Source organism: Squalius cephalus, assembly GCF_949319135.1.
Source record: "Squalius cephalus genome assembly, chromosome: 23".
Lineage (NCBI taxonomy): Eukaryota > Metazoa > Chordata > Actinopteri > Cypriniformes > Leuciscidae > Squalius > Squalius cephalus.
This window is the reverse complement of record NC_137144.1, coordinates 12,965,701-12,992,667: the sequence shown is the minus strand read 5'-3', so window position 1 is coordinate 12,992,667 and position 26,967 is coordinate 12,965,701. Positions and strand designations below refer to the sequence as shown.

General features: G+C 37.6%; 1 protein-coding gene and 1 long non-coding RNA gene across 20 annotated transcripts; both read left to right on the top strand.

Moving 5' to 3' along the window:
* Positions 1–90: 90 nt before the first annotated feature.
* On the top strand, positions 91–24,193 carry tpm1 (tropomyosin 1 (alpha); the record flags this gene model as incomplete). Of its 19 annotated transcripts, none has more annotated exons than XM_079858809.1 (10): positions 156–461; positions 1,164–1,202; positions 1,463–1,549; positions 7,334–7,467; positions 11,777–11,894; positions 12,407–12,477; positions 13,719–13,794; positions 15,829–15,891; positions 16,047–16,116; positions 22,412–23,523. In XM_079858809.1, exons 1-10 carry the CDS (start codon positions 348–350, stop codon positions 22,483–22,485), a joined length of 846 nt encoding a protein of 281 aa, XP_079714935.1. In that variant the 5' UTR covers positions 156–347. The 19 variants fall into 19 exon arrangements, with proteins under 19 accessions (XP_079714940.1, XP_079714942.1, XP_079714935.1 ...); XM_079858799.1 differs by lacking the exons at positions 1,164–1,202; positions 22,412–23,523 and adding exons at positions 17,739–17,817; positions 19,429–21,701 and having other exon boundaries at positions 1,424–1,549; XM_079858807.1 differs by lacking the exon at positions 22,412–23,523 and adding an exon at positions 23,531–24,193 and having other exon boundaries at positions 157–461; positions 1,164–1,289; positions 1,424–1,549.
* LOC307151052 lies at positions 20,961–21,701 on the top strand. Its single transcript, XR_013819815.1, has 2 exons — positions 20,961–21,010; positions 21,089–21,701. It is a non-coding gene; the product is annotated as an uncharacterized lncRNA (long non-coding RNA).
* Positions 24,194–26,967: the final 2,774 nt, after the last annotated feature.

Sequence of the window (26,967 nt, the reverse complement as noted above, 5' to 3'; positions counted from 1 at the left end):
TTCCGTCGCGCTCAGTGTGTATGAAGACATCTCAAGGAGTTCGCCTTGCCCATCACACCCCTTATATAGGCATATAAACGGTCAAATGTCGAGCAGTAGCGAATCGCCACACAGATCCATAAAAAAGACAGGGGCCTGGAGAAGCAGCCCAATGCGGGTGTTTCCAAAAAAGTATTGAATGTCCAGAGGAATTCAGTAACCCCTCCCGTGAAAGTACGTATTTGAGAGCGCGCACAGGAGCGGGCGCTCGCACTCCAGCACTGCGTTCAGTCCCAAGCGCTTCTGACCGGCACTCCTCTGTGGACCTTTATCTGTCTCAGCTCAACAGCCCATAATAACAAGCAGCCATGGATGCCATTAAGAAGAAGATGCAAATGCTCAAGCTCGACAAGGAGAATGCCTTGGACAGAGCTGAGCAGGCTGAGGGAGACAAAAAGGCAGCGGAGGACAGGAGCAAACAGGTCTGCGGTTTTAATGAGGACTTTAAAAAGTTATCCATTACGCGCACGCGTCGGTCTCGCGCGCGCGCTACTTGATAAACGGATCTTACTGCGCCTGAGTGGATTAGTTACGGGAAAAGTGTAAACTTTTCATTGTCAGTTAAAACAATATCTATTTATATCTATCTATTTAGTGTTGCTGTAATAATAATGTAATAATTGATATGTTGTCATTCATCTAATGCAGGAAATGAAGGCTATATGCAGCCATTCATTCTGAGATAGACTTTTGTCTTTTGGTCCCCGAGTAGGATAAATAATAAGCAAATGTCTGTGATTTCTACTCGAATTTATTTGGTTTTCAATGTTTCAACAAGATTTTCATTATTGGTATGGTATTAAATTCAAAGTTACAACTACAAGGTTTTAACCTAACCTTGAAATCACTTACACTTAAGCTTTCGCTATTTTTTGTCGTAATGTCTCCCCTTAAAATGTTCCTCTGATCAAACCAAAACTCTTCTGGCATATATTACAGACACTTTAACTCTCCGTGGTCTCACAAAAAGTAGCTAGTCTATATTTTGCTATAAGAGACCACAAACAGATCATCACGAAGGGTTAAATAGCATGCTTAGTATCCGAAGTAGACATATTTAGTGTTTTAATATCATTAAACGTTTACCTTATGTGTTGTGAAAACTGTCATTTATGCATGTGTAGTTAGAAGACGAGCTAATTCAGTTGGAAAAGAGGTTGCGCGTAAGCGAGGACGAGCGTGATAAAGTGCTTGAGGAGTACCAGGGTGTCGAGGAGAAGCTCCTGACCGCCGACGAGGTCGCCACCAAGGTATTGTCCCGTGTGTCCCTGTCTGAATCTCCCTAACTTTTCTTTCTTCCCGTCTCTTTCTCTGCCTCCACACTCCGCGCGCACTCTGCTTCCCGCTCTTCACTGCTGTCAATCACTCACTCGAACACGCGCAGCTTGAGGATGACCTCATAGCACTGCAGAAGAAACTCAAGGGCACTGAGGATGAGCTCGACAAGTATTCCGAGGCTCTTAAAGATGCCCAGGAGAAACTGGAGCTGGCTGAGAAGAAAGCCGCAGATGTGAGTATATGCAGCTTCTTCACCGCCTTCCTCACGCATCTTTTCCTGACACTTTTGGCATGCCACTTTTTGTTTAGGCCTATAGCCAATGTCTGTCATATATCATATTTGAAGATGGTTGTGGGTGTTGTTTTCGGACCCGGGTTGCACTTAGGAAACTTCTCAATAATGTTTCATTTAAGTAACACTTTCCTCACACATCATTTCTTGAGATAAATAAACAATAAAGTGACGTCACGCCACGTTTTGGTCTCATGCACTGTATGTGTGACATCATTTCGTGATCAGTTATCTATAAGGGCAAAGAGTCGACTATGGCATGGTGATATAAACACAATCTGCATACCTCTGACCAAACATGGAGTGTTAGGGTAAGAAAACATTAACTTAAGATTCGCGATTTAAATTACAAGACGTGCATTCCAAGACGAGAGAGAGAGAGGGAGAGAGAGAGAGAGAGAGAGAGAGAGGCTGTTATATTTAGCCCAGTGCTTTATATGGTCAAGACTCAGCTCGAGCTCAACTCCTTGGGCTCTGCCCTCCTCGACAAAGACTGAACGACTGGAATACTTTCTTTTTAAATGGCCATTCATTAAGTGTCCAAACTAAACTGTATTGCATGAGTGGATAACCCAAAGTCTTGTGAGGTATTTGCATAGCTTTGCATGAGACGAGGTCGTGCTCTGAACATCTAGCTACAAAGAACAGTTTACCTGAGTCGTTTTGTTCCGGTGATTCGACATCAGTTGTTAAACAGTTAAGAGAGTTATCTCGAATCAAATTAAACGCATTAAAATAAGTTATCTGTGAGAAGCAAAATCGTTAAAAAATATACACTTTCACTCAGTTTTGTTGTGTGAAAATAATAGATATTTGCATTGTGGTCTTGGATAGTGCTCACTAGGACTCCCCCTCGTGTTCAATGACATAACTACAGTAAGGGCGCGAAATTTGGTTGTACTTAAGTTTCAAATTAAAATATTACAATATTTTTAAACACACATAATATATACAAACTCTTATACAGTATATAGGCTATATATATATATATATATATATATATATATATATATATATATATATATATATATATATGCTTTTTTTTTTGGCAGACGCTTTTATCCAAAGCAAATTACATTGCATTTCAAGGTACACATTTACATTCTTATCAATTCTTACTTTCCCTGGGAATTGAACCCATGACCTTAACGTTGCAAGCACAAACGCTCTACTGTTTGAGCTACAGGAAAGTTTATATATATATATATATATATATATATATATATATATATATATATATATATATATATATATATATATATATATATATATATATATATATATATATCGATTAATTGAATCTAACATGAAAGTGTTTATATAATGTGTGTATGTAGCCTATATATTATGTATGTGTGTGTGTGTGTGTGTGTGTGTGTGTGTGTGTGTGTGTGTGTGTATACACTTTACACATTATTTCTCTCTCTCTCTCTCTCTCTCTCTCTCTCTATATATATATATATATATATATATTATACATACACACACACACACACACACACATAAACTAACTTTAATGTTAAATGCAATTAATCGTGATTAATCGATTTGACAGCACTAATTTAATATATATGTATATGTATGTATATATATATATATATATATATATATATATATATATATATATATATATATGTGTGTGTGTGTGTGTGTGTGTGTGTGTGTGTGTGTGTGTGTGTGTGTATATGTATATATTAAATTAGTGCTGTCAAATACACACACACACACACACACACACACACATAAACTAACTTTAATGTTAAATGCAATTAATCGTGATTAATCGATTTGACAGCACTAATTTAATATGTATATATATATATATATATATATATATATAGGCTATATATATATATATATACATATGTATATGTATGTATATATATATATATATATATATATATATATATATATATATATTATGCATACATACATACATGCAACTATATATATATATATATATATTATACATACATACATAACAATGATCATTTATTATAACAAATCCATGTAATATTAGTAAATAATATAACCATAATAATAAAAAGTATATAGCTAAGTGAAATATTATTTTGTCACTTAATCTATTACAATATCAAATTGTTTGGAAAAGAATAAAACAGCAAAGTCAGTTCTGGTCGATGCTGTATTTATCCCTATAGAGGGCGCAACAGGACCAAACGGATAGACTGGAGGCCCAGAACGGCGCACCCCTCCCAATGAAGCCCTTCCATATTTAGCAGCTCAGTTTCAGCAGCAGCAGCAGCAGCAGCATCCCAGTCAGTGAACCACCAGCCCACTGATTAACGCACTCATTCAGGTGTGCAGCGGGTAGTGCATATCCCCCAAATGACTTTACAATCACCTACGAGTTAACGAATTCATAAAAAATAAAAGTTTTAACACATTAAACATGCATTACATTTCACCTCGCGCATGTCTCACATGGAAATTACTGTTTGATGTAAAGCGGCAGATAAGCCGCTAGTTTGTGGTAATGACGTCGTTTGGGGCTCGCCTATGAAAACATGGTTACTTCCGGTGTGATCTGTAAACGTTGCTCCGCGCGCACACACACACACACACAGATCAGGGGCAGCAGCGTCTCTGAGCTGTGCTCTTAAGGAAACGCGGTACAATACGAGGCTTTTAGGGGTTATTTAAAATTATAATGGCGGCTACATCGCTGGAAGCAGTCAAGAGGAAAATTAAACTGTTGCAAGAGCAAGCAGACGGAGCTGAAGAGAAAGCGGAGAAACTGCAGAGGGACTTGGCGCTCGAGAGGAAAGCCAGAGAAACAGTAAGAACGCCACATTATATAAAGTGTGAAGTGCATGTGTTGAAAGGCGACTCGCTACAGTGTAGCGTCACGCGCATTCCACGCATTCCGACGGGAATCTGCTCATTTAAACGCTCGCGCATACAATATGCGGATATGATGATGTGCGCGCGGTAACGTAGCGGAATTTCTCAGACGCCCTCTACGCGCTGTTTGTCTGCCCGTTAAACGGCGATATGTAGACTATATCACGCCCGGTTTTTATATATGTAATTTTAGAGCTCCGACTTATTACAAGCAGGAGACGCGAATGACATACTTGCCTATGTGATTATAGACTGACGCATCTAAATGGAGTTTAAAGGTGCTGAATAACGATGTCTGACTCGTATTCGAACGAGTCGCAATATTGAGTCGGATCTTGTTTATGAATCAGTTGAACCGATCCACAAATTTAGTCGGAATTGATTCACGAAACGTTTTTCTGATCAACAATTCATTGACTCAAAGCGAGATCTGTCTCTTCTGGAACGGTCCGACTCATAATAAAGCGAAATAATGAACGGGAAACATTTCGTTTAAACATGATCGATTCCGAGCAGTGAGCCAGCAACTGATAACATCTGATGTGAATTAACATTGCCATCATGCAAAAACAATATTAATAAGTAGCTGTTTTTTTAAATAGCAAAAACTTTGACTAAATTCATTTTTAGAATGAATTTGTAGGTTTGTTTAATATGATTGCAAATTATATTGATGCTATAAATTGACTTATTAAATGATTTAGAGACGTGTTAATAAAAGTTAAAGTTAATCTGATTTTTTTTTAAAGATAATTACGTCTGAGAGTCTAAAATAATTAGTGAGACGTTTTTGAGTCGGTTCTTTGAATCGAGTCGCTCGAAAGAATCGATTCGCGGGAGTAAGTCTGACTTCTTGAAACAAGACGTTTAAACAACAGAGACTATATTGTTTTCACCCAAAACTTTACCGACATCCCTGTACAATACTGTTATCTGTCTGTTGTTGACTGTTGTAATTGGAGAGTGGGGTTGTAATCCAGTTAGTTGTACAGTACTTCTCTGAATAGGTCCTTGTTTGATGACCATTTACATTGGACCAGATGCTCTGAGTGCAATAATTTCAGGCTAATGCCAACAGCAGTTTAGTAGTGATCCTGGAACTGTTTATGTAGTGGTTTTATCGTAATGAACTGGCTCTGTTGCTGCCTCAGGCTCTGTGTGGACATCTGATAAAGCATTTGAGCGGTTTCCCTTATATGGCCAGTCTGCATTGTCACATACAGTGGGACTCACCTTAACTGTGCAGAAACAAACAGCGGTGGCTGTCAAGGTTATCCGAGTCGCTTTCCAGTTTTTCATATCTCAGCTGACAATATAACATGTACTTTGCCCTATGTAGCTCCCTATGGTATGCCTTTGCCTATCACTGGGCTGGGACTTAAAGGGACAGTTCACCCAAAAATGAAACATCATTGACTCACCCTTGAGTTGTTCCAAATCCAAACCTGTATGAGTTTCTTTCTTCTGTTCAACACAAAGGAAGATATTTAGAAAAAATGGGTAACCAAACAGTTGGGCCCCATTGACTTCCATAGTATGGAAAATATACTATGGAAGTCAATGGGGTTCATCAACTGTTTGCTTAGACATTTTTCAAAATATCATCTTTTGCATACTTCCCTACTATATAGTAGAAGAAAAACAATTCAAGAAAAACGAGAAAGTCATACAGGTTTGGAGCAACTTGAGGGTGAATGAATGATGACAGCACTATCCCATTAAGCAGATGTTATTCATAATTTCATGCTATAAAAACATAAATGCAACTTTGTGTTTTGATGGTGTAACAAGACTGTCGATTAATTTGCCATAACTCGTATAGCCCAAATTTTACATCTGATGTAAAGTAGATACTCAACATATAGGCTAGTTTGTCTAAAATGTCAACAACAACAACAAAAGATCATAATTATTAATGTGGCAGATGAGTTTGATTAGGGCTGGGTTTCACTACAGGTTTTCAGATGGAGTTTGATTCAGATTCACAAGCTTTTGATTTCAATTCAATTTGATTCAGTTCAGATTCAGTTTGATTCGATTCTGATTCATTTAGGAATATTTCAATTACTGCATTTACCAAAATGTTACTTTTTTTTAAAAATCTGAAACGTGCTGCTACTTAATGGTAAATGTCAGACTAATTCAAACCGGTAATTTGTCTTTTTGAACTCTTCATTAAAACAACTGACACATAAGAGTCATTCATTTTAGGAATTGGTTTCATCGCATAATATATGTGGAGCATAAAATTAAAATGCCTATATATCTTTTCTATGCATGAATTGGACAGCCAGTTGTACTTTATTATTCACATTTAGCATCGTCACAACAGAACTGCAATCCCATTTTTGGTTTACAGCCACCGGGAACCCACAAGCTTCATAAAGCAGCGTTGAGTTTCACTGCAGTCAGCAAAATGATGTTTGTAACAGGTTGCAGGAGCAGCCTGCAGTTCTCCACTGGTCGTGTGTGTTTGGCCTTCGACAGTGTAATCCTTGTAGGTCCGTTGGGACTCCCTCCCACAGCCTGTTAACTTTGTCCCAGAGGCTCGGTAATGATCTGATGGCCTAGTCCTGTCTCATCCATTAGCATTGCTGCAATTACGTGTTATATGGTGTGTGTGTGACCACAGCAGAAGGAATCGCACTCTCTCTCTCAGTAGGTCTTAATGGAAGCTAGTTAGCATACACCAAAATGCACCATCACCAAAACCCACTGGATAGTTACGAATACAAGCTTGAGCATTCTTTACGCTGAATGGGAGCTGTCAGCATTTTTGGGGTTTGGGTGTCACAGTCTATGTGCTGTTGGTTTTATCTGATCTTGAGCATTTATACCAGTTCCTCTGTGCTCTTCAAGGCTGAGAGTGATGTGGCGTCCCTGAACAGACGTATCCAGCTGGTTGAGGAGGAGTTGGACCGCGCACAGGAGCGTTTGGCCACTGCCCTGCAGAAGCTGGAGGAGGCCGAGAAGGCTGCCGATGAGAGCGAGAGGTTAGTACAGCACTCACACTTGCTTTACAGAAGCCGTCAAATAGTGCAGTGAAATGCGGTTGATGTCAAATATTTGCAAGGTTATTTCTGTGCAGAACTAGTAGAGTCTCATTTGAATCTGTTTAAAGTGAGTGAATCATTCTTATTTGCTTTTCATCGAAGTGTCTCCTTTCTGAAACACTTGAGGACTTTCTTGCCTTCGAAGGCTGAATATAGCATAAGACATTTTAAGTGTGAGCTGAGGACCGTTTAATTGGTTGCACCAACTGGACGAATAGGCCGTTTACTGAATAAATCGGCGTCTTTGAGTCTGAACATCTTGATGAATGCAGAATCTCATTTGTGAGGAAACCATATGAACGCCGTATCTCATTCGTGAATGAACCAAACTTAATAAATGGATCACTCATTCGGGATCGATGAATGAATCATTGAACACGTCCAGCAGAATCTCGTTTGTGAGGGAACGAATGAACACTATGGCTGCGTCCAAAATCGCATACACTCTTGAGTAGGTACTTATTTTTGAATAAGTAATTACTTGATGCAAAAAGTATGTTTTATATCATGTGAATGTGTGTAGTATGAATGTAATCTACAATCACCATGTTGTCATTATCATGTGACATACCGATATCAGTTGTCACTTCACTGCCATTCCTGTGGCCTCATAGGATAGTAAACTGTCCATCGAATGCACACTTCAGAACCTCAATGGAAGTAGTAGGTCATCCTACACATAGGCCGCCTACTTTTTTCAACAGTCACATACTGTTTTTCACCTTTTATACAGTAGGGAAGTATGCGATTTCGGATGCAGCCCATATCGTGTTTGTGAGTGCACTGAATGAACAGCGTATCTCGTTTGTGAACAAACTTAACTGAATGAGCACCATATTGTTTTTGGGAGCGAACCGAATGATTGCAGGATCTCTTTTGTGATTGAATGGAACCGAATGAACATGGAATCTTGTTTTTAAAAGAACCAAACCGTATGAACGAGGAATCTCATTTGCAAGCCAACCAAATGAACACAGAATCTAATTTGTGAATAAAGCAAACCTATTGAATGGATCACTCGGTCTGTATCTATGGGCAAATTCCATCTATGTAGGCGAAAAACGAAAGTGAACAACTGGATCTCTTCCACAAGGCTGAAAGGAACATGCGATGATCATTTATGATTAATTTGATCATTTATGGTCATGTGACCCAGCGAATACTCGTTAAAGCTAGATGGCGGGAGAGTTCGCGTTAACTTACAAACAGAGCAATTCAAGTTGTTTTGTTTTGCAAAACACACATTTTTGTCATGTTATGTTTAAAAAGTTTAATAGGTAAGAAATGTTTAGTGAACGCAGGGTCCAAAGATGACACGGCAAGTTTTAAAGTCGGATGCATATAATTTAGCGGATTTTCGCTAACAGTATATCGCTTGCGTATTTCAAACTTTTTTTTACCCCTCAGCAAAGAATGAAAAAGAGCTTGCCATGAGTATATTGGGGCCTTAAAATGACTTGTCCAAAGATTCATTCTCTATATCCCTCGAGCCTGCTCTGCTCTGATTGGTCAGACGGCCCAGTCTGTTGTGATTGGTCAATCGCTTACAGCACGTCTAGGAAACCAAACACCCCTTACTATAACTGAACTTCAGCTCTGGAGGCTTCCTCAGTCCTCAGCGATTGCACACACTGTAAAGACCGTACTGATGTCGTTGATTTAGCCATATCAATCCAAGTGCGAGTCCGATGATGAAACATTGGAAGAACTAGTTATTCAACCCGAACCTTCATCGCAAGGACGACTCAAGCAGGACGTTTCTCAGTGATGTGCTATTCAGTGTCATACATTATGAGATGTTGCAACTGTAAATCCTCACATCTGTATTAACAAGTGATTATACATCAACAAGCCGATGTGTATATTTCTAATTTGAGGTGCACATGTGGGAACTGTACCAATAACAGCGCATTCGTGAGCCGAGCACTGACGTGAATGACTGATGTAACATTATAGTTTGTATAACAAATCTTGCTTCATTGCATTTCCAGCAAAAACACTATTTTGTGATATATTGCAAAGTACCATTACCATAATTGCATATCGCCATGGCATAAGAGTTTGTCCATACTGGCCAGCCCTAGTATATACAGTACAGAGCTATAGCATGCCATACAGTGGTGTTGTAGAGTACAAGACTATCAAGTGTGGCGTTCTGCAGGATTGTCAACCTGATTCACTTAAGCAGAAGAAGTCAGTTGACTGGTCCGCACCCCGTCCCTCCCCCTCTCGCAGGAACTGTGGTTGCTGTGTGCAGAGGCTCCACCACTGTGTTGCTATTGAAATGACAACATGCTGCCACTTCCTAGCCTGCACCGCACATCTGGTGCCATGCATAAAGACTGTTTGTGTGCGTGCTGAGGGACGTCTGTGTAATTCGCTAATCACCAGGACCACGAGCCTACATGTGTAGTTCGGAAACCTCCTAGTTGTATTTAGGCAAGTGTTATTATTGCTTTTCTGTTGTTGTATACAGTGTGTATATATACAGTGGTGGCCAAAAGTATTTAGATGTGACTTATCATGTGACACTGAAGACTGGAGTAATGATGCTGAAAATTAAGCTTTACCAACACAGAAATGAATTGCATTTTAAAATATATTCAAATAGAAAAGTTATTTGAAATTGTAAAAATATTTACAATATTACTATTTTTTCTGTATAAATATATATAAATATATATATATATATATATATATATATATATATATAACTTACTTAATAGTTGCTATATCAACATCCTATCGAAGAGAATACGTTAAAATAATTTAGTTGTTCGTACACGTCAATTTTGCCGCCCGTCGTGTGTGTGTACAGATACATATATGAGAAGCACGTTTCTGTTGAAATTAGTCATTGCGCAATTCCCTAGTAGGTATGCATGTATGTAGATGTAGTGTGTAGATGTAGATAAACAAACTTTTTGTTAAACTAAATGTATATATTATTTAATATATATTTAAAAAAATGCATAAATCATATATATATATATATATAAGGGCTGTCAAGCGATTAATCGCATCCAAAATAAAAGTTTGTGTTTACATAATATATGTGTGTGTATGGAGTATAATTATTTTCTATATATAAATACACACACATGCATATATATTTAAGAAAAATGTGTTATTTATATATAAAATATTTATATATAATATAAATTATATATAATATAAATATATATACACAGTATATACATGCAAATATTTCTTAAATATATACATGCGTGTGTGTATTTATATATAGAAAATAATTATACACCGTACACACACATGTATTATGTAAAAACAAACTTTTATTTTGGATGCGATTAATCGTTTGACAGCCCTATATATATATATATATATATATATATATATATATATATATATATATATATATATATATATATATATATATATATATAATATATATATATTTTTTTTTTATATATATATATATATATATATATATATATATATATATATATATATATATATATATATATATATATATAATATATATATATTTTTTTATATATATATATATATATATATATTTTTTTTTTTATATATATATATATATATATATATATATATATATATATATATATATATATATATATATATATATATATATATATATATATATCATTTATGTATTTAAATTAATAAAATAAAACATCATTAATATAAAATATTTTAAAATATATAAAACATTTAAAATATTTAGTATTATTTGTCTGTTTAACCTTGTAAAGCACAGACAAGGTTTTTTTAAGCCCTTGAAATGCCTCTGCATATAGCATAACAATCAAGGGCAATGCAGACGGTTGTCATTGTGTGATGCTGTTTTTGGCCTAAACAACTGACGTGAGCTGTGTGCGTAGAGCCAGTGGGTTTCTGAATAAACAGCAATTTGTAGAGGCACTAGGCTGCGTTTCCCTTCCTTTGTTTGCCCACACAGAGGCCCTCTCTGTCTCCGGCCCAGTGCGCCTGCATAGAACCACTCTGTACCGAGACCTGGTCCAGCTCTTAAGTGCTTCTTCCCTCCCATTCATCTCTGACAATCACTGTTCTGACATTATGAGCAAATGTGGGTTTAGAAACCAAAAGCTCAAGAAAACTAAAACAGTGTCTTCAATTCCACAGCTTGGCTGCAGACAAGTTGGCGTCTTTGAATGTAATTTGTGCCGAGTTATCGATCCAGATTGAGTCAGAGGGAGATTTTGTTCTTCCTTTCACTTTATTTCTTGTTTCCTCCTTCCAGAGGCATGAAGGTCATTGAGAACAGAGCTCTGAAGGATGAGGAGAAGATGGAGATCCAGGAGATCCAGCTCAAGGAGGCCAAGCACATCGCTGAGGAGGCCGACCGCAAATACGAGGAGGCAGGTTTCCTCAGCCACCGAGAAACACATGCACACACACAGGAAAAAAGAAACAAATGACTTCCTGCCTTATCACATGACCAATCACACTTAGTGTGAGCAAGCAGATGCTTTCAGTTCAGCATGAATGATTTGCTGTATTTTCTAATCTGATGAAAATATCGCTTTGAGGTTTTTGTTTTTTGTTGTCATTTTTCTTTTTTGTTTAGGTTTTAGTTTTGTTATTTCATGTTCTTGTTTTGTCTTGGGTTTTTGTTTTTATTTTGTCTTGTTTTTATTGTCTTTTGTGTTTTTGTCTTGTTTTTGTTTTGTCTTGATTTTTGTCTTGTGGTTTTGTTTTGTTTTCAGTCCCCTTTGTATTGTTGTTTTGTCTTGTGGTGTTGTTTTTTGTCTTTTCATTTTCTTTTTTGTTAAATCTTTTTTGTTTAATGTGTAGAAAGTGTACTTTTCTTTCTTTAATTGGCCACAAGTACAGGCTTAATTCTCCCATGATCTGGCCTGTGTGTGCGCAGGTGGCCCGTAAGCTGGTGATCGTTGAGGCTGAGCTGGAGCGCACAGAGGAGCGTGCCGAGCTGAACGAGGGGTACGAGGCGTTCCCGCAACCTCTTGCATGTCCGCTCAAACATATACACATTCACATTGATATGCATGTGCCTGACTCACACAACCTAACAGATTTTATGTCAGTATGCCTACACACGGGACACATTCAAAAGACGCTGACTAGCTAGCTAATCAGTTCACTTTTCTGAGGTAAAAGAACGCAAAGTGTAGTAATCGCCAGAGATAAAAAAAACATTGTTTTTTCTGTCGTACAGTCCATTGTAACTATAAAAGTCGCAGATAAATGTTACTTTTGTAAACTGTCGACATTTAGTGCACGCTGCTTGTCCCACCCCCTTCTTTTTCTGATTGGTCCATTGTTTAAACTGACACGTATCATGCTGTAATGCGCTATTTTTAACTTGACATGAACCTTTGCATTCATGAATGCATCCTCGGGGCATCAGTCTATCCCTCCATCCGAATAGACCTACTTCCCTAATTGTCTCGAAAGTGAAAAATCAGTACATCAAACAAGTAGTATGTACAAAGTATTTATAAAACAGTAGACGGAAAATACATGACCTCCTACTTCCACCGAAACTGAAGTGTGCACCTGACGCACAATTGCTCAGATGTAACGCGAGAATGTGTCCTGTGTGTCCGTCCCCTCAGAATTTTACTCCCATTTTGCTGTTGGCTAATACCTGCCTCACATTCCTGTCTGTTATAACGTTTTATTTTTGCATGCACTGTTAACTTGCATGTGGCCCGTGTGTGGAATGGCCTTCCCCCTGCACACACTTACAGAACCAATCGAAGATTACAGGATGAGCTTCGAGTGTTGGACCAAGCCTTTAAGTCATTAAAGGCATCAGAAGAACAGGTACTACTGCACACGACTCTAACTGTGAATGTGTGTGTCCTGCTTGCTACCAGTGCAGCCTTGTCCAGTCCATCTTTTTGTTTTGGTTTTTGGTTTCACTCCCTTCTAACTTAGCAGGAATGCTGCTAATCGAACGCTTCTTGTAAGGTGTAACAGTTTGCATGCGGCAGATCGTCACATTCCTGCTGCGTTAAGGGGATTTCAGACTCCCCTTGTCCTCCAACCCTGTTTTGATTGATTTTTTTGGGGGTTTTTTTGTTTCTTTTGTTCCTCTGTTCTGGTTCCCTGATGTCAATCCATCCAACCTCTGCTTCTGGTTCTCCTCCTCTCAATGTACCTTTCCTCCTCTTGTTCCTCCTCCTCCCCTCCTCTGCGTTCTGTGTGTAAAACACCAGCAAATGCTCTGAGCTTGAGGAAGAGTTGAAAACTGTGACCAACAACCTGAAGTCCCTGGAGGCCCAGGCTGAGAAGGTAGGTGTGCTTCTGCTGCCCCAGGCACACCGTCCACCCCTCCTCCTGAACCAACCGGGATAACCAGTGTGTTATAATGTTTCACAACCCATCTTTGTCTGCAAAATGCCAATGAGCCTGTCAACAGAGGGGTTACGTCCTTTGCTGAAAATACAAGCTTAATTTTCTGATTTCCCCTGCTTTGCTGCTGGTTTAGCTGGTGCATCAGCGTAGCCTCTTTTTAAGCTCGATGGTCTTTCTGATTGACCAAGAAAATCTTGTTAACAGTGAAATCTGGTTGAGCTGGTTAAGCAGCCTAGTGGAGGCACCAGCATACAGTACGCTACATATGCTTGTGACCAGCTAAAGGTCAGGGTCGTCTTGAGTAGGAAGTGTGAAGGCCCGTTCACTCCAAGAACTATGACGATAACTATAGCCGCTTTCCGACCGGAGGAACCTTTTCACAGTTCCTAGAACTATTGGCTAAAGTACCCGGATGTCGGCGTGTTCGCACCGCAGGAACTGGGAACGATTTTAGTTCTAGGAACTCCATTTGTAGGAACTAATTTAGGTCCTACTTCAGAGTAGGGTCTAAACCAGCACTATAGGAACTACCAGTGACATTAGTGTACGCTGATGACCGAACGCACGCGGAACACCAGCACCTGCCATTTTTTAAACAGCTAGAATGTAAACACACAGATTATAGCCTATATATTTACTCCAGAAACTAACTATACAAACATGGAAAACAGTGATAGATGGGCCTCTAAACCTTTATGCTGAAGAGAAAATCCAACGCAACTTTGAGGGGACCAAGCCAAACATGATTATGTATTTCTGCTCAGCTAGCAACACTGGACATCAACCACACGGCATAGGCTAATAACCTTTTTCCATATACTGTCTACTTTCTATAACAGTTCTATCTAATAACATATTAAACAGTACTGTTAGCCAGATCGCTAATTAATAAACACAGAGAATGCGAGCATTGTTTGCTCTGGCGTTCTCAGCGCCGTCAAAATAAAGGTCCGTCGCTCCGTCAAAATAAAAGTCACCGTGCTTGCGTCACTCCCTTACCCCTCCTACCAGTTCCTATGGCCACTTGGCCAGTGCGAACGCAAACAGCAAAACCGAGTTTGGGGGAGAGTAGTTCTTAGAACTGTTTAGAAGTGGACAGTTCCTAGAACTAAGTTCCTGTAACTACTTGGTCGGAAAGCGGCTTATATTAGCATCCACACCAGCGGACGATGAGGTTCTGTTTATTATACACACGCACTGCAGTTTTGTCGTCTGCTGCTTTAAATGCTCGAGCAACAGGATGGATTCTAATTGGCTGTCAGTGTTTTTATTGTTCATCAGATGGAAAAAAAATTCTTTGAAAGTGATTCCAACGATATTGTTACTTTGTGCCGTTATCGCTAGTTGTGTTGTGGACTCTGCTATTCTTTTATATTAGGACAATTTTAAGTTCTTTATCATTATAGTGTGTGAACGGGCCTTAAAGATGAATTATACCATGGTCTGTCTGAATACTCGATTCTGATTGGCTGGAAGGCGTGCAATAAAACAGTTTAATGCACAGCTATTTCCAATTCAGTTTAATCACTGTTCTACATTAGAGGAATAGTTCACTTAATAATGAAAATTGTCATCATTTACTCACCCTCAGTGTTAGTTAGTGTTTTTTACTACTATGGAACTCAATGGGGTTATAATTGAAAAATATTTTTTTTTCTTAATAAATAATAATAATCAAATGTTGTTGTTTTTGTTGTTAACTCAATTAACTAAATTATTATTATAAATTCTATCTTTCTACAATGACAAATAATCTGAAATGTCTTGCTGATGCAACCAAAGTAGATATAATTGAATATCGACTACACTGTCCATGGTGTCATTTACAAAATAACAGTGTAGGCAGTCCGTCCTAGAGATCAGATATGGAAAAAAACAAGTTTTTCGCGATTTATGTACAGTAACAAGAAGCCTAAGTGTGTCGTGTGTGCTGGTTTGTCCTAATGTTTGTCGTTCTTGTGATGTCTGCAGTACTCACAGAAAGAAGACAAATATGAGGAGGAGATCAAGGTCCTTACTGACAAACTGAAGGAGGTATGAACTACTTTATCATAGGCTTTTTAGTCGTCCTTCTGTCCAGGGGAGGATAAAATGAAAATGTTTTGTCTCCCTATTCTGTTCAGTGCATTTGAATATTTGATTTGCTAGACAGTACTCTTTGTTCAGGGCAATGTTTTTGTTTTCTGCAGGCCGAGACCCGTGCCGAGTTCTCTGAGAGGTCAGTCGCCAAGCTTGAGAAGACCATCGATGATCTCGAAGGTAGGACTTTCATTCACTCGTTCTCTCATATCAGAGTCATTTCAGCCCCTGGCGAATTTATTCATACGTGTGATTGTGAAGTAATCGCTTCAGCCTTTTATTTCTCTGTCGTCATGCTGTTCCTCAAACCTTCTGCCCCACCGGCTTTCTTTCGGCTTCCTTATCGGTTCAGTCACACAATTAAGCATTACTTCTTTTGAAGAGACCAGTCATTGAGCAGATCCACACACAGACTTCACATTGTTTTGTAAGGTGACACCGGTGTGACGGAGGTCCAATTACACGCAGCGTTTAAGCTTGATCTGGCTTTTATGAGCCTGCTGTTAAAGAGTCTTCTACTGTTCTACTCATTTAGATTTACACAAGTTCATTTTCATAGTCATACTTACTGTGTTTGCACTGTGATAATGCAACGTCCAGGTCTGAGAGACATCAGTACGAACCTTAACAGGAATAGTTCATCCAGAAATGAAAAATGTCATTTTCTCACCTTCATGTCGTTCCAAACCTGTTTGATTTCATTTTCTTCTGTGGAGCATGAATGATGTTTCACAAACAAATTCCCACAGTGCACCTTTTCCATAATGGTAACTGATGTTGTTGAACTCCCAGAAGTGACAGTAAAAGAACATTTACACTACCGTTCAAAAGTCTGGGGTCTTTTAAGAAAGAAAAGAAATACTTTTATTCAGCAAGGATTCATTTAATAATCAAAAGTGACCGTCAAAACATTTATAATGTTACAAGAGATTTCTATTTCAAATTAATAACTTTCTAACTAACTTTCAGAGAATCCTGAAAAGAAATGTATCACCATTTCCACGAGATATTCAGTACAACCGTTTTTGAATGATTTTTGATGGATCATGAGACTGAAGATTGGAGTAATGATGCTGAAATTCAGCTTTGATCACGGTAATAAATTAGATTATAAAATATAGTAAAATAGTTTATTTTTATTTTTATCAATATTAGTGTTTTACTGTTTTTGATCAAGTAAATGCAGCCTTGATGAGCATAAGACATGCAAAAACGTCTTACCGACCCCAAACGTTTGAACTGAAGTGTATGTATTATTCATTATTGGTATGTGGTCACACACAGTCTTGGCCATAAGCATCAGGAAATACTTTAAAAGTAGTGTATATGACTCATGTGCACTACATAAAGTGTCCTGTGGAAGTTTGACATCAATGACAGGAAACCAATAACGCCTGAAATGACATCTAGACGAACCATATTTGATAGCATTCTGGGCATTTTGCAAATGTCTGTTTTCCACTGATGAAAAAGTCATAGATGTTTTGATTGACATGAGAGTGAGAAAATAATGACGGAATGTCATTATTTTCGCGTGAACTATTCGTTTAACTCCGCCATGGCTCTGACGAATTTGTCATGTCTTTTCCTTGTTTCAGTTCCTTTCCATTCATTCGTTAACCTTATTTTCTGTTTTCCCTCCACTATATCTCTTCACGTCACTCTCTCGCTGTCTGTCACTCCGTTCATTGGGGCCCGTCTTGCCGCTGGACTGGATGCTTCACTCCTGCACCTGCTTTTATACCCCTTCCACTTCTTCCTCTCCACCCTCCTTTGTCTCCCCTCCATCAAACACACGATAGATGAGTTGTATTCCCAGAAACTCAAGTACAAAGCCATCAGCGAGGAGCTGGACCACGCTCTCAACGACATGACTTCAATGTAATTCACCTGCGGTCTCTGCCTGTGCCTATGCCCCTCCCCTATTACCCATAACCCCCCCTCTCTAAATAAGGTCTTGTATCTTCAGTTCACACACTATGACTCTTCCTTCTGTTTAAAACCTCTGCTATCTCTGTAACTCTACAAGACATGTGGTCTGTTATTCTAGGTATTTGATGTCAAGTCGTTTGCTTATTGCAAATTGTTTCGGCCATTGCTTGTAGAGTCAGTGCATAGGAGTTTCGTGTTTTGAATTCATAACTATTGTATCACTTTATTCAAAATAATCTTGTGAGAAAACTTTCTCTTTGGTTAAACTTTTGCTTTTCAGTACTAAGGTTGGGCAATATAGCTTTAAAAGTTTATATATTTATGTTGTGGTGTTTAAATATTTTAACTTTTTTAGATTTTTTTTTATTAAATTAAACATTTATATAGAAATATTTAACAAGTTTTTCACTGAAGAAATGCACAGAATATTTATTATATTTTTTATATATAAATATAACAAACATATGTTTTTATCTATAGACACTACCGTTTAAATGTTTGGGGGCATGACAAATTCATTTTTTTTATTTGTATTAATAATTTTATTCAGCAAGGACGGGTTCAGTTGTCCACTAGTGACAGTAAAGAACTTCATAATATTACAAATTTGCTGTTTTTAAATTGTCAAAGTGTATATATATATAATATCACGGCCCACAATAATATTGAGCTGTTTTCAACATTGATAGTAATAATAAATATTTTGAGCATCAAATGATTGATTGACTGGAGTAATGATTAAATTACACAGGAATAAGTTAAATTTTATATCAAAATAGAAAGCAGTGGTTTTAAACGATGATAATATTTCATAATATTACTGTTTTACTGTATTTTTGATCAAATAAATGCAGACGACTTTCACCAACATAAAAAAAAAAATCGTACGACCCCAAACTTTTGAACGTTAGTGTACATTTTAAACGAAAACATGGGGATTTCTGTGACGAAGTAATCTCAGAATCTGTTTAAAGTGTTTAACAAAAAAAAAGTACAGATTCATGAAAATGATATGGTCACCCATCTAATCTCTCATATTGAAGTCCTTCTATCTTAAAATAATTTTATAACACAAACAGAATAATAAAAAACTGACCATATCACCCAGCCCTATTAGCAGTACTGTGAAGACTTAACTCAGAGAATTCAGAAACGCACCACGCTTTTACAGTGGGAAGCGTTTCGTGTGTGTGTGTGTGTGTGTGTGTGTGTGTGTGTGTTCTCTCCTCTGGTGTAAAATTGAACTACTAACAAGGTCTCCTTCTGTTCAGAAGACAGGCCCAGTGGGTTCTGATCTCATCTGTCCACATCATGTTTGATGCGGTGTCACTATGTAGTAGTTGTGTAGGAGTGTGTGTGCGCTGCTTGGTAAGTCAGCCGTGTGTTTGTGTGGCCATTCAGTAATATCATAGAGGCTCCTTATAATAAACATCCAGCGTCCGTTTCGGACGGTAAGCATCGTGGCTCCTGTGTGTGGTGGTTTCTTCCCTTTCTCTTGTGTTTGGTAGTTTTCTGTCCCTTTCATCACTCCTTTTTTTTTTACTTCTTCCCCCCGTGCAGATAAATTGTTCCTCAAAGACGCCTCCCGCTGGCTGAACGACATCACTCTGCTCTTTCCAGCCTTTCTTTCCCTCTTATCCCGCTTCCCTCTCTTCATCGATCATTGTGTTTTGTTGCTCATCTCTACTTGTACAGACCCTTTAATTCTTTCTGCTTTATGTAAAACTATGTAAACCTTCTTGTTCTTTATTTTCCTTTTCATTTCTATGTGCTTTTATTGCTGTGGCTGTAATAAAGTCGGAAGCATTGGTAGAAGTCGTGGATTTCCTTTATGGTTATTATATGAGCTGTTATTGACGTTCAGAGAGGAGAAAGCCAGCTTTTGTTCCTCAAGTGTTCAATAAAGCTGACGTCTTTTCATGTGGGGAACGTTCCTAGAGCTCTGCACGTTGGTTTCGACATATTTACATGTTAGGCAAATTCATTCTGCCAGGCTATTCAAATTTCTGTGGCTTTTTTGATCAAGTTTTGACATGGAAGCAGATGACGGTCACTTTTGTTCTAACGTCTTCATTAAACCACATGATTACCTGTCGTACTTGTTCTGCTCTTGTTTACAAAAACATGCGTCAACCGCAACTTAAATTAACCTGTGAGAATACAATTATTATTTCCATTCAGGAAAAGAGTTTTCATGAGCTAGCACTGCTAATCCTTCGGGTTGGGTTTTTTAGCATACCCCTAAACCATTGAGGGTAGTCGTAATAGTTACACAATCGTTAGAAAATAGGATATAGTGTTGTTATAATGGTATTTTAAACAAAGTCCCCACTTTCTACTAAATGAGACCAGTGTTACTATAGATGTCTTTCATAATTTTACAGCTAAAATTACAACTATTTTCATTATTCATTCATTTATTTTTAGTTTATATAGTTTATAGTGACATGCTTGTGAAGGCACGTCTCAACAGGTCAATGTACGTTACATCCAATAAAAGGTCCAACATATGAGGGATAATTTTAGCTGTGTTGCTATGTGTCATGAGTAAGCAACCGAGTATCTAACGCTCTGTATAGAGCGAACGAGAGCGTTTCTTATTAAACCCTGGGGGTTTGTGTTTTTTTTATTATTTTTTTTTAAAGAGGTCACCGCACTTCACTAATATATATACACACTGAGATGTAGTCAGGACCGAATTCTTCACTTTGGGTGACTTGTTGTTTTGTGTCATTCAGCTCTAAGCTCCTAATCTGCTGTTTACAGTTTCTACTGAGGAATGGGAGTTTAGATTCAAGTAGGGTGAATGTGGGGTCAAGTAGGGGTTTTTTTCTCTTAGCAAAATATTTGATTAATAAATGAAGACTTCAGATGCAAAAGCCTCTAAGTGCCATCTGAAATTTCCTTGTAGAATGATCATTTTTATCAAGCTTGTATGTTTATGTTCACTTATTATTCACTTATAGGCAATGAAAATTACCTATTAATTATCATTAAAGTGAAATTACTGAACTTAAATATATACGAGCTTGATAAAAATACAAATTTTAGAAGAGAATTTCAGATGGCACTTCAAATTATTAATTTTAGTAGATATTTTAATGAGCAATAATAGCTCCTATAATATAGTGGTTCTCAACTGGTTTGGCCATGGGACCCACATTTTCTTATGGTCACTAACCTACGACTAGCCTGGTTAAAACCAGACCATTCTCAGTAGTAACTGAGTTATGGTCTGGCAAAGCTTCATTAATAACTCATTTCCAAAGGGGCGTCACCAACGGACGTCGCTCAAATGCCTCTGGGTGCAATTGGATAGACCTAAAACCAATCAGAGCGATCGTCATCGTGTAAAGTCATATTCTGCGTCCCAATTCGCCCAAGTTACACTACGCCATAAAAGTATGTACTCTTTTTGTGAAGAAAAGGTATTTACTTTTGAATGTGTAGCAAAAAAGTAGGCAAGCTTTGGGACATACTACTTCGTCATCTTTATCGGGCGGATCTGTCACGTGCATCCTGTCACGTAAACTGCCCTGTCAATCATCGTGTCACAGTTAAAATCCTCTATTAAATCTAATTTCATTTCCTACCGTTTCGGAGAGAAATGTAGTAGCACGTTCATTTGCCAGTGGGTCTTTCATGGAGACTGTCCTCATGTGTTTGCAATTTGAATATAATTAAAAGTTGAACGGACGTCGCTCAAATGCCTCTGGGCGCAATTGGATAGACCTAAAACCAATCAGAGCGATCGTCATTGTGTAAAGCCCGCCTCAACGTTTCTGATTGGTGCCGCGATTTCTAGGCCATGGAAATGGGCTTGAATGAGCTCTTTGCCAGACTACTTCTCAAACAAATCTGAATTTGCCGGAAGTTCTCTGGGTTTTCCCAGGCTAACCTACGACCCAAATTTTTAGGCATTTAGGAAGTATTTATTTATTAGAAATGGTTGACATGCACAACTTAACTCATCACACATACATTGTAAGAGTATCACTAACACTGATGAACAAACAGTATAAGGTAAGGTTATTAAGTAGCAAACTAGTTTTAATAAGTTGACGTGCCACCAGTCATCAAAAATATAGAAAATAGCACAAAGTGAAAATGAATGTAATGGAAACAACAGGTACCATGGCAAATACGTGCACTAACATGAACTTTTAATGAAACACATGGACACTGATGAATAGTTGGGCCGGGAGTTGAGAAACACTACAGTGTGTTACTAACTTTGGATTAATGATTTGTTTGACACTTCCAAGACTGTTGCAAGTTATTTTTTGCCAATTTCATCCATGTTGGCCAACAACCACACAACACTGTATGTTCTGTTAAACTTGAGCCCTGCTAGTGGATACATGAGCTCTCACAAACACCCTGCTGTCTGATCCCATCACAAACACCTTCTCCAGGTTGGTTTCAGTCTGAGTGAAATGTTACTAACTATTCCCTCCAGCTGTTCTCATTTCTTCTTCACTCTGTTCTTTCTCTGTTTCTCTCTTTCTCTTGTCTTAACCTGCTGCGTTTCCCGCTCCTGTAGACCGTCTCTACCAGCAACTCGAGAAAAACCGCCTTCTTTCTAATGAGCTAAGAATGGCCTTGAATGACGACTAAAACTAGCGTGGACTTTTTTTGCTTTGTTTTTGTTTCTGATCACCAAATGGTGTCTAAAAATGAATGCTGTTGTGATTGAAAGTTCAAGGAATGTGTTTTTGTAACACTTTTGCTGCCTTCAAGTCATGTTGGGAAGATCATTTTAGATACTTAACACACAAATAAATGTTAGGTCATATTTTGTGCACAATTGAACACACTCACTCTACCAGTCAAGTCTATGAAAAGTCTCGTATGCTCACCAAAGTATCATGATTTCCATGATACATTAAGCAGCAAATACTGTTTTCAACATTATTAATAATTGATCAGTAATAATAATTGATAAATATGTTTATATTATATAAACGATCAATTCTAAAAAATAATTGATTTGCTCTTCATGACTTTGTCATTCATTGAAAGAGAAATTGACCAGTGCCTTTTAGCGCGACCAAAATCGTAATTGCAGCTTCCGAACTCTTCCCGGAAAAACTTGAAGGCAGCATTTAGACGATGGATGGCTACCACTTTAATCAGGATGTCATCTAATGCCTTTTGCTTTATGCAAGAGTCAGCACTCTTTAACTGTCTGTTAGATATTTATATATTAACACATGTATATCAGTATATATCTATATAAATATATCTATAAAATGTATCTCTGCTATGGTTATTTAAATGAAAGCATGAATTGAGTGTGTAAAGTCTGTTATAGGCAGTGTTGGGGGAAGCGTATTACTGTTAAAAGGTTTGTTCGAGCTGCACCCTCTACTGTACAGGCATGATTTTACATTTACATTCATTTCACTCTGGGGTGAAACATTTGCCAAAAAATTGGCTTTTTGGTGTTAAAAAAAAAACATGCAAGGCCAGATGAGGAAAAAGTAGTGCATTCCATTCCATTATAAAGTAAGTAATGCAAAATATTGAAAGTTTCCCCAACACTGGTTATAGGCAGTGAAATGTACGTTTATGAATGAACCTGCTCAAGGTATCCACTGCATGTTATTCCCCACAGGCTTTGCATTGATATTAACGTGTCTTTCACTTGATGTTCTAACAGAAAAACTCTCACATTCTAAAGAAGAGAACGTCGAAATGAACCAGATGTTGGAACAGACTCTATTGGAGCTGAATAACATGTGAATCCTGCTCACATAATGATGATGATGATGTCTGCATTTTGTATTCGTTTTTTTTTTTTTTTTTTTTCGTCCTGACAACTATCAGATTGAATAACATGTGCCATTTGTTACGAAAGCTTTAGTTTTCCTTGTATTTTATTTTTTTATGTAATACTATGGTACATGTTCATTTTATTCTGATTGTGCACAAATGAAACAAAGTTAGCAGCAATTGCACTTAATTCAATATATGCACACAACGGTTCTAGTGGACACGGTCGAGTCTGATGCCAAGTTGAATTGAAATTGAAAGGTTTTTCTTTTATAGTGTACATTGGATTAGGTTGTCCTATGTATACTGGTGCTACTGTGAAGGCGGACGTCTAGCAGTGTGTAGCTTATAGAGGTTTATGATTAACTTTATACACTTTCCAATTTGGATATCATTCTCTGTGCCAACATTTAGCCTTACTTACTCTCCAACTTTTTATTTATTTTTGTTTCCTTCCCATTTTGCTTCAGGATGTCAGGCAACATTATTTGCAAACGCTCTGAGTTCGCTTGCGCCGAAAACCACGTGGTTCGAAATGTTTTCATTTTGAGTTAGAAAAATATGATGAAATCATATTTGGTTGTGCCTCGATCATTTTAGTCATTTTAAATGTAGATGTATTAAATGTATGCCATACATAAATGTACAAAGCTAAAATAAATAAAAACCACTCCATTTGACATTTTCTAAAGCCTGGGGTCTGTTTTTGAGGGGTTAATGCACTTCTGCTCTGAATTCTGTTCTCTGTTAGCCTTTATTTATTACACAGCCTTATCTTCTCCCACTCATTATGCCAATAGACTGCAACAGTCGGCTTCCGGAAGTAAAAAAAAACTTTTTTTTTTCACAGGGAAATTAGGTTTTAACAATAACTTATAAACCTTTAAAGGCAGACTAGGGCTTGTTTGAAATCGCCCCCTATACCCTCATTCACTATTCCCTACATTACTCCACTAATATAGTCCATTTGAAGGAGTGAATGAAAATATGAATTCGGACCATAGACGATTCGGACACTGAGTTCGCCGGAAGGGCTGCCGATTTTGCATAATTTGTGTTTTGTTTAATAATCATTTGAAATTTGGCAAAGTGGCAGCTCCAGTAGTAATTAAAAGATTTATCTTGAACTCTATGAAAACTATGTATGTATCTAACTTTATTTAAACAATTTAATCAATTAAAAAGGAATTTATACCTGTATGATATTGGGCCATTGGACCAGCGGTTTGTATAATGGGTGGATGGATTATTCAGCTTCAGGCGCCATCTTCTGGGCAGATGCGGGACTTCATTTGACGCGACCCTCACAGTGTATTATGGGTATTCTCTAGCCGTTGATTGTACATCGGTTTTACCATAGTTTTACACTCGTTATTGCGGTGCATTATGGGATTGAATGAGTGTACTCGATAACGTGCACTATGGTTTTGAACATCACTTCACTGTCCCCTCAAATAGTGCCCAATTTAAAGGTATAGGGGGCGATTTCAGACACAGCCATGCTGTGAGCTATTATAGGTTGGTGATCGATGATATTTGCTTCTGTTGATTGTGCCAGTGATGAAGTATGCAATTGTTCAACAGCAGAATTCCTGGAGAAAAACTACACTACCCATGATGCTGTACAGAAAATCCACCAATCAGAGACTTGAAACGAGCAAAACACGGCAAAAGATCTCATTAGCTCCGCCCACTGCAAATGTTTGTATACAGATGCACATTTTGCAAATAACTTAAAATATGTAATACTTTTATACATTTAATTAACATTTTTAAACGAGTAGTTTTTAATTTGTAATGCTTCTCTTTTCCTCACAAAAGCTGTTAGGTTCACAGTCTACTTTTATCAGATTTTCAAAAACTTTTTGTTCAAATAAGTTGGTTTTTTTTTGTTTGTTTTTATTCACTTCGTAGCTTGTTGGCTTGATTCATGGCTTAAAACGCTTAAGACACTTTTTAAAATCGTTATGGGAAAAGGCCGCTGAAAAGTGGGTGCACAGTAGCACACTATGCTGTCTATAGCAGAGAGGATGTGGCCTAACAACAAATCAGACTATCTGCTGCTTTCTGTTAAATATCATATTTGCTGCTTGTTGCATAAATATCCCACTGGAAGATTTTAATTGTATCGTGTTGGCAGTTGGAAGGTGTGGCATGTTACAATGCAGGACGTGAACTAACATAATGGGTTCTGCTTGTTAAAACCGCATGATTACAAAACCAGACCTAATGATTAAACATAACCTAATTCTTGAGGATGCAGTTAAACCTGATGCAACGTGTGCTGTTGGTAATGGTGTTGCATGATAATGTCAAGGTGACGTTTTAGGGAGTATCAGTGTTTTGACTGCAGCTGTTTCATACTGTAGGCTATATAAACTATAAGAGCTGAGAGCTGGACAAATGCAGGGTCATGCTTGACTATTGCAGCATGTCTTCACAAATTGTATACTCAAAGAATCCACTGAGTGTGAATAAATATGGTAGATCAGAAGGGAAAAAAATTGTATGTGAAAATGTATTCATGCTTATCCACATAGAGAAGCTCCTGGAAAGGTGAGCTGGTCCTTAAAACACCGATATCGTGAAAGGTCAGAGGTAAGTCATACAAAATTAATGAATAATTCAGAATTCATTGGTGCAGAAAGAACATGTGGGTTACACCGGTCGTTTAAAATACAAAGCGCTATGTTAAGTGATTGGACCTGTTGTTAATAAACACGATACAATGATCTATAGTTCACTAAACTACCTGTAGGCTGTGTTATGTGACATATTTATTAATATTTGTCCTGCAACTGTCCAAGTAGCAGCTGCTAAACTGTCCATTTGAGCTTCGTTGTTGTTGTTGACAACTCTAAGGCTGGGCCTGCTGTCGGAACAGAATTCGCACATCTGATTGGCCAACGTCATAGCCACAACTGATATATGAGCCAATCAGCCGTTGGTTTTCAAAGCCTCTACAGTTTTCAAATTAAAAGACCTTTTACGTCTCATGGACGTTGAATACCTTTTCAAACCAAAGACGGGACTTTGTTCAGACTTATCAAAACAAAAAAAGTGGAGAACAGTAGCTTTTTTTAATTTTTTTTAATTTTTATGAAAAAGGTCATATCCGGTCGGGAAAAAAAATTGTGAAGAAATTCACATGCAAGCAGACAGACTTGTGAAATTTATATTTAACTAAAAGAAAGTTAAAATGTTTAAGCATTTGTCTTTAGATTAAATTTTTAAGATCATGAGTTTTTCAATGTGCAATACATGATTGCATTGCTTTTACATTTATTACATACTTTAAATATAAATATTAAATTATTATTACAT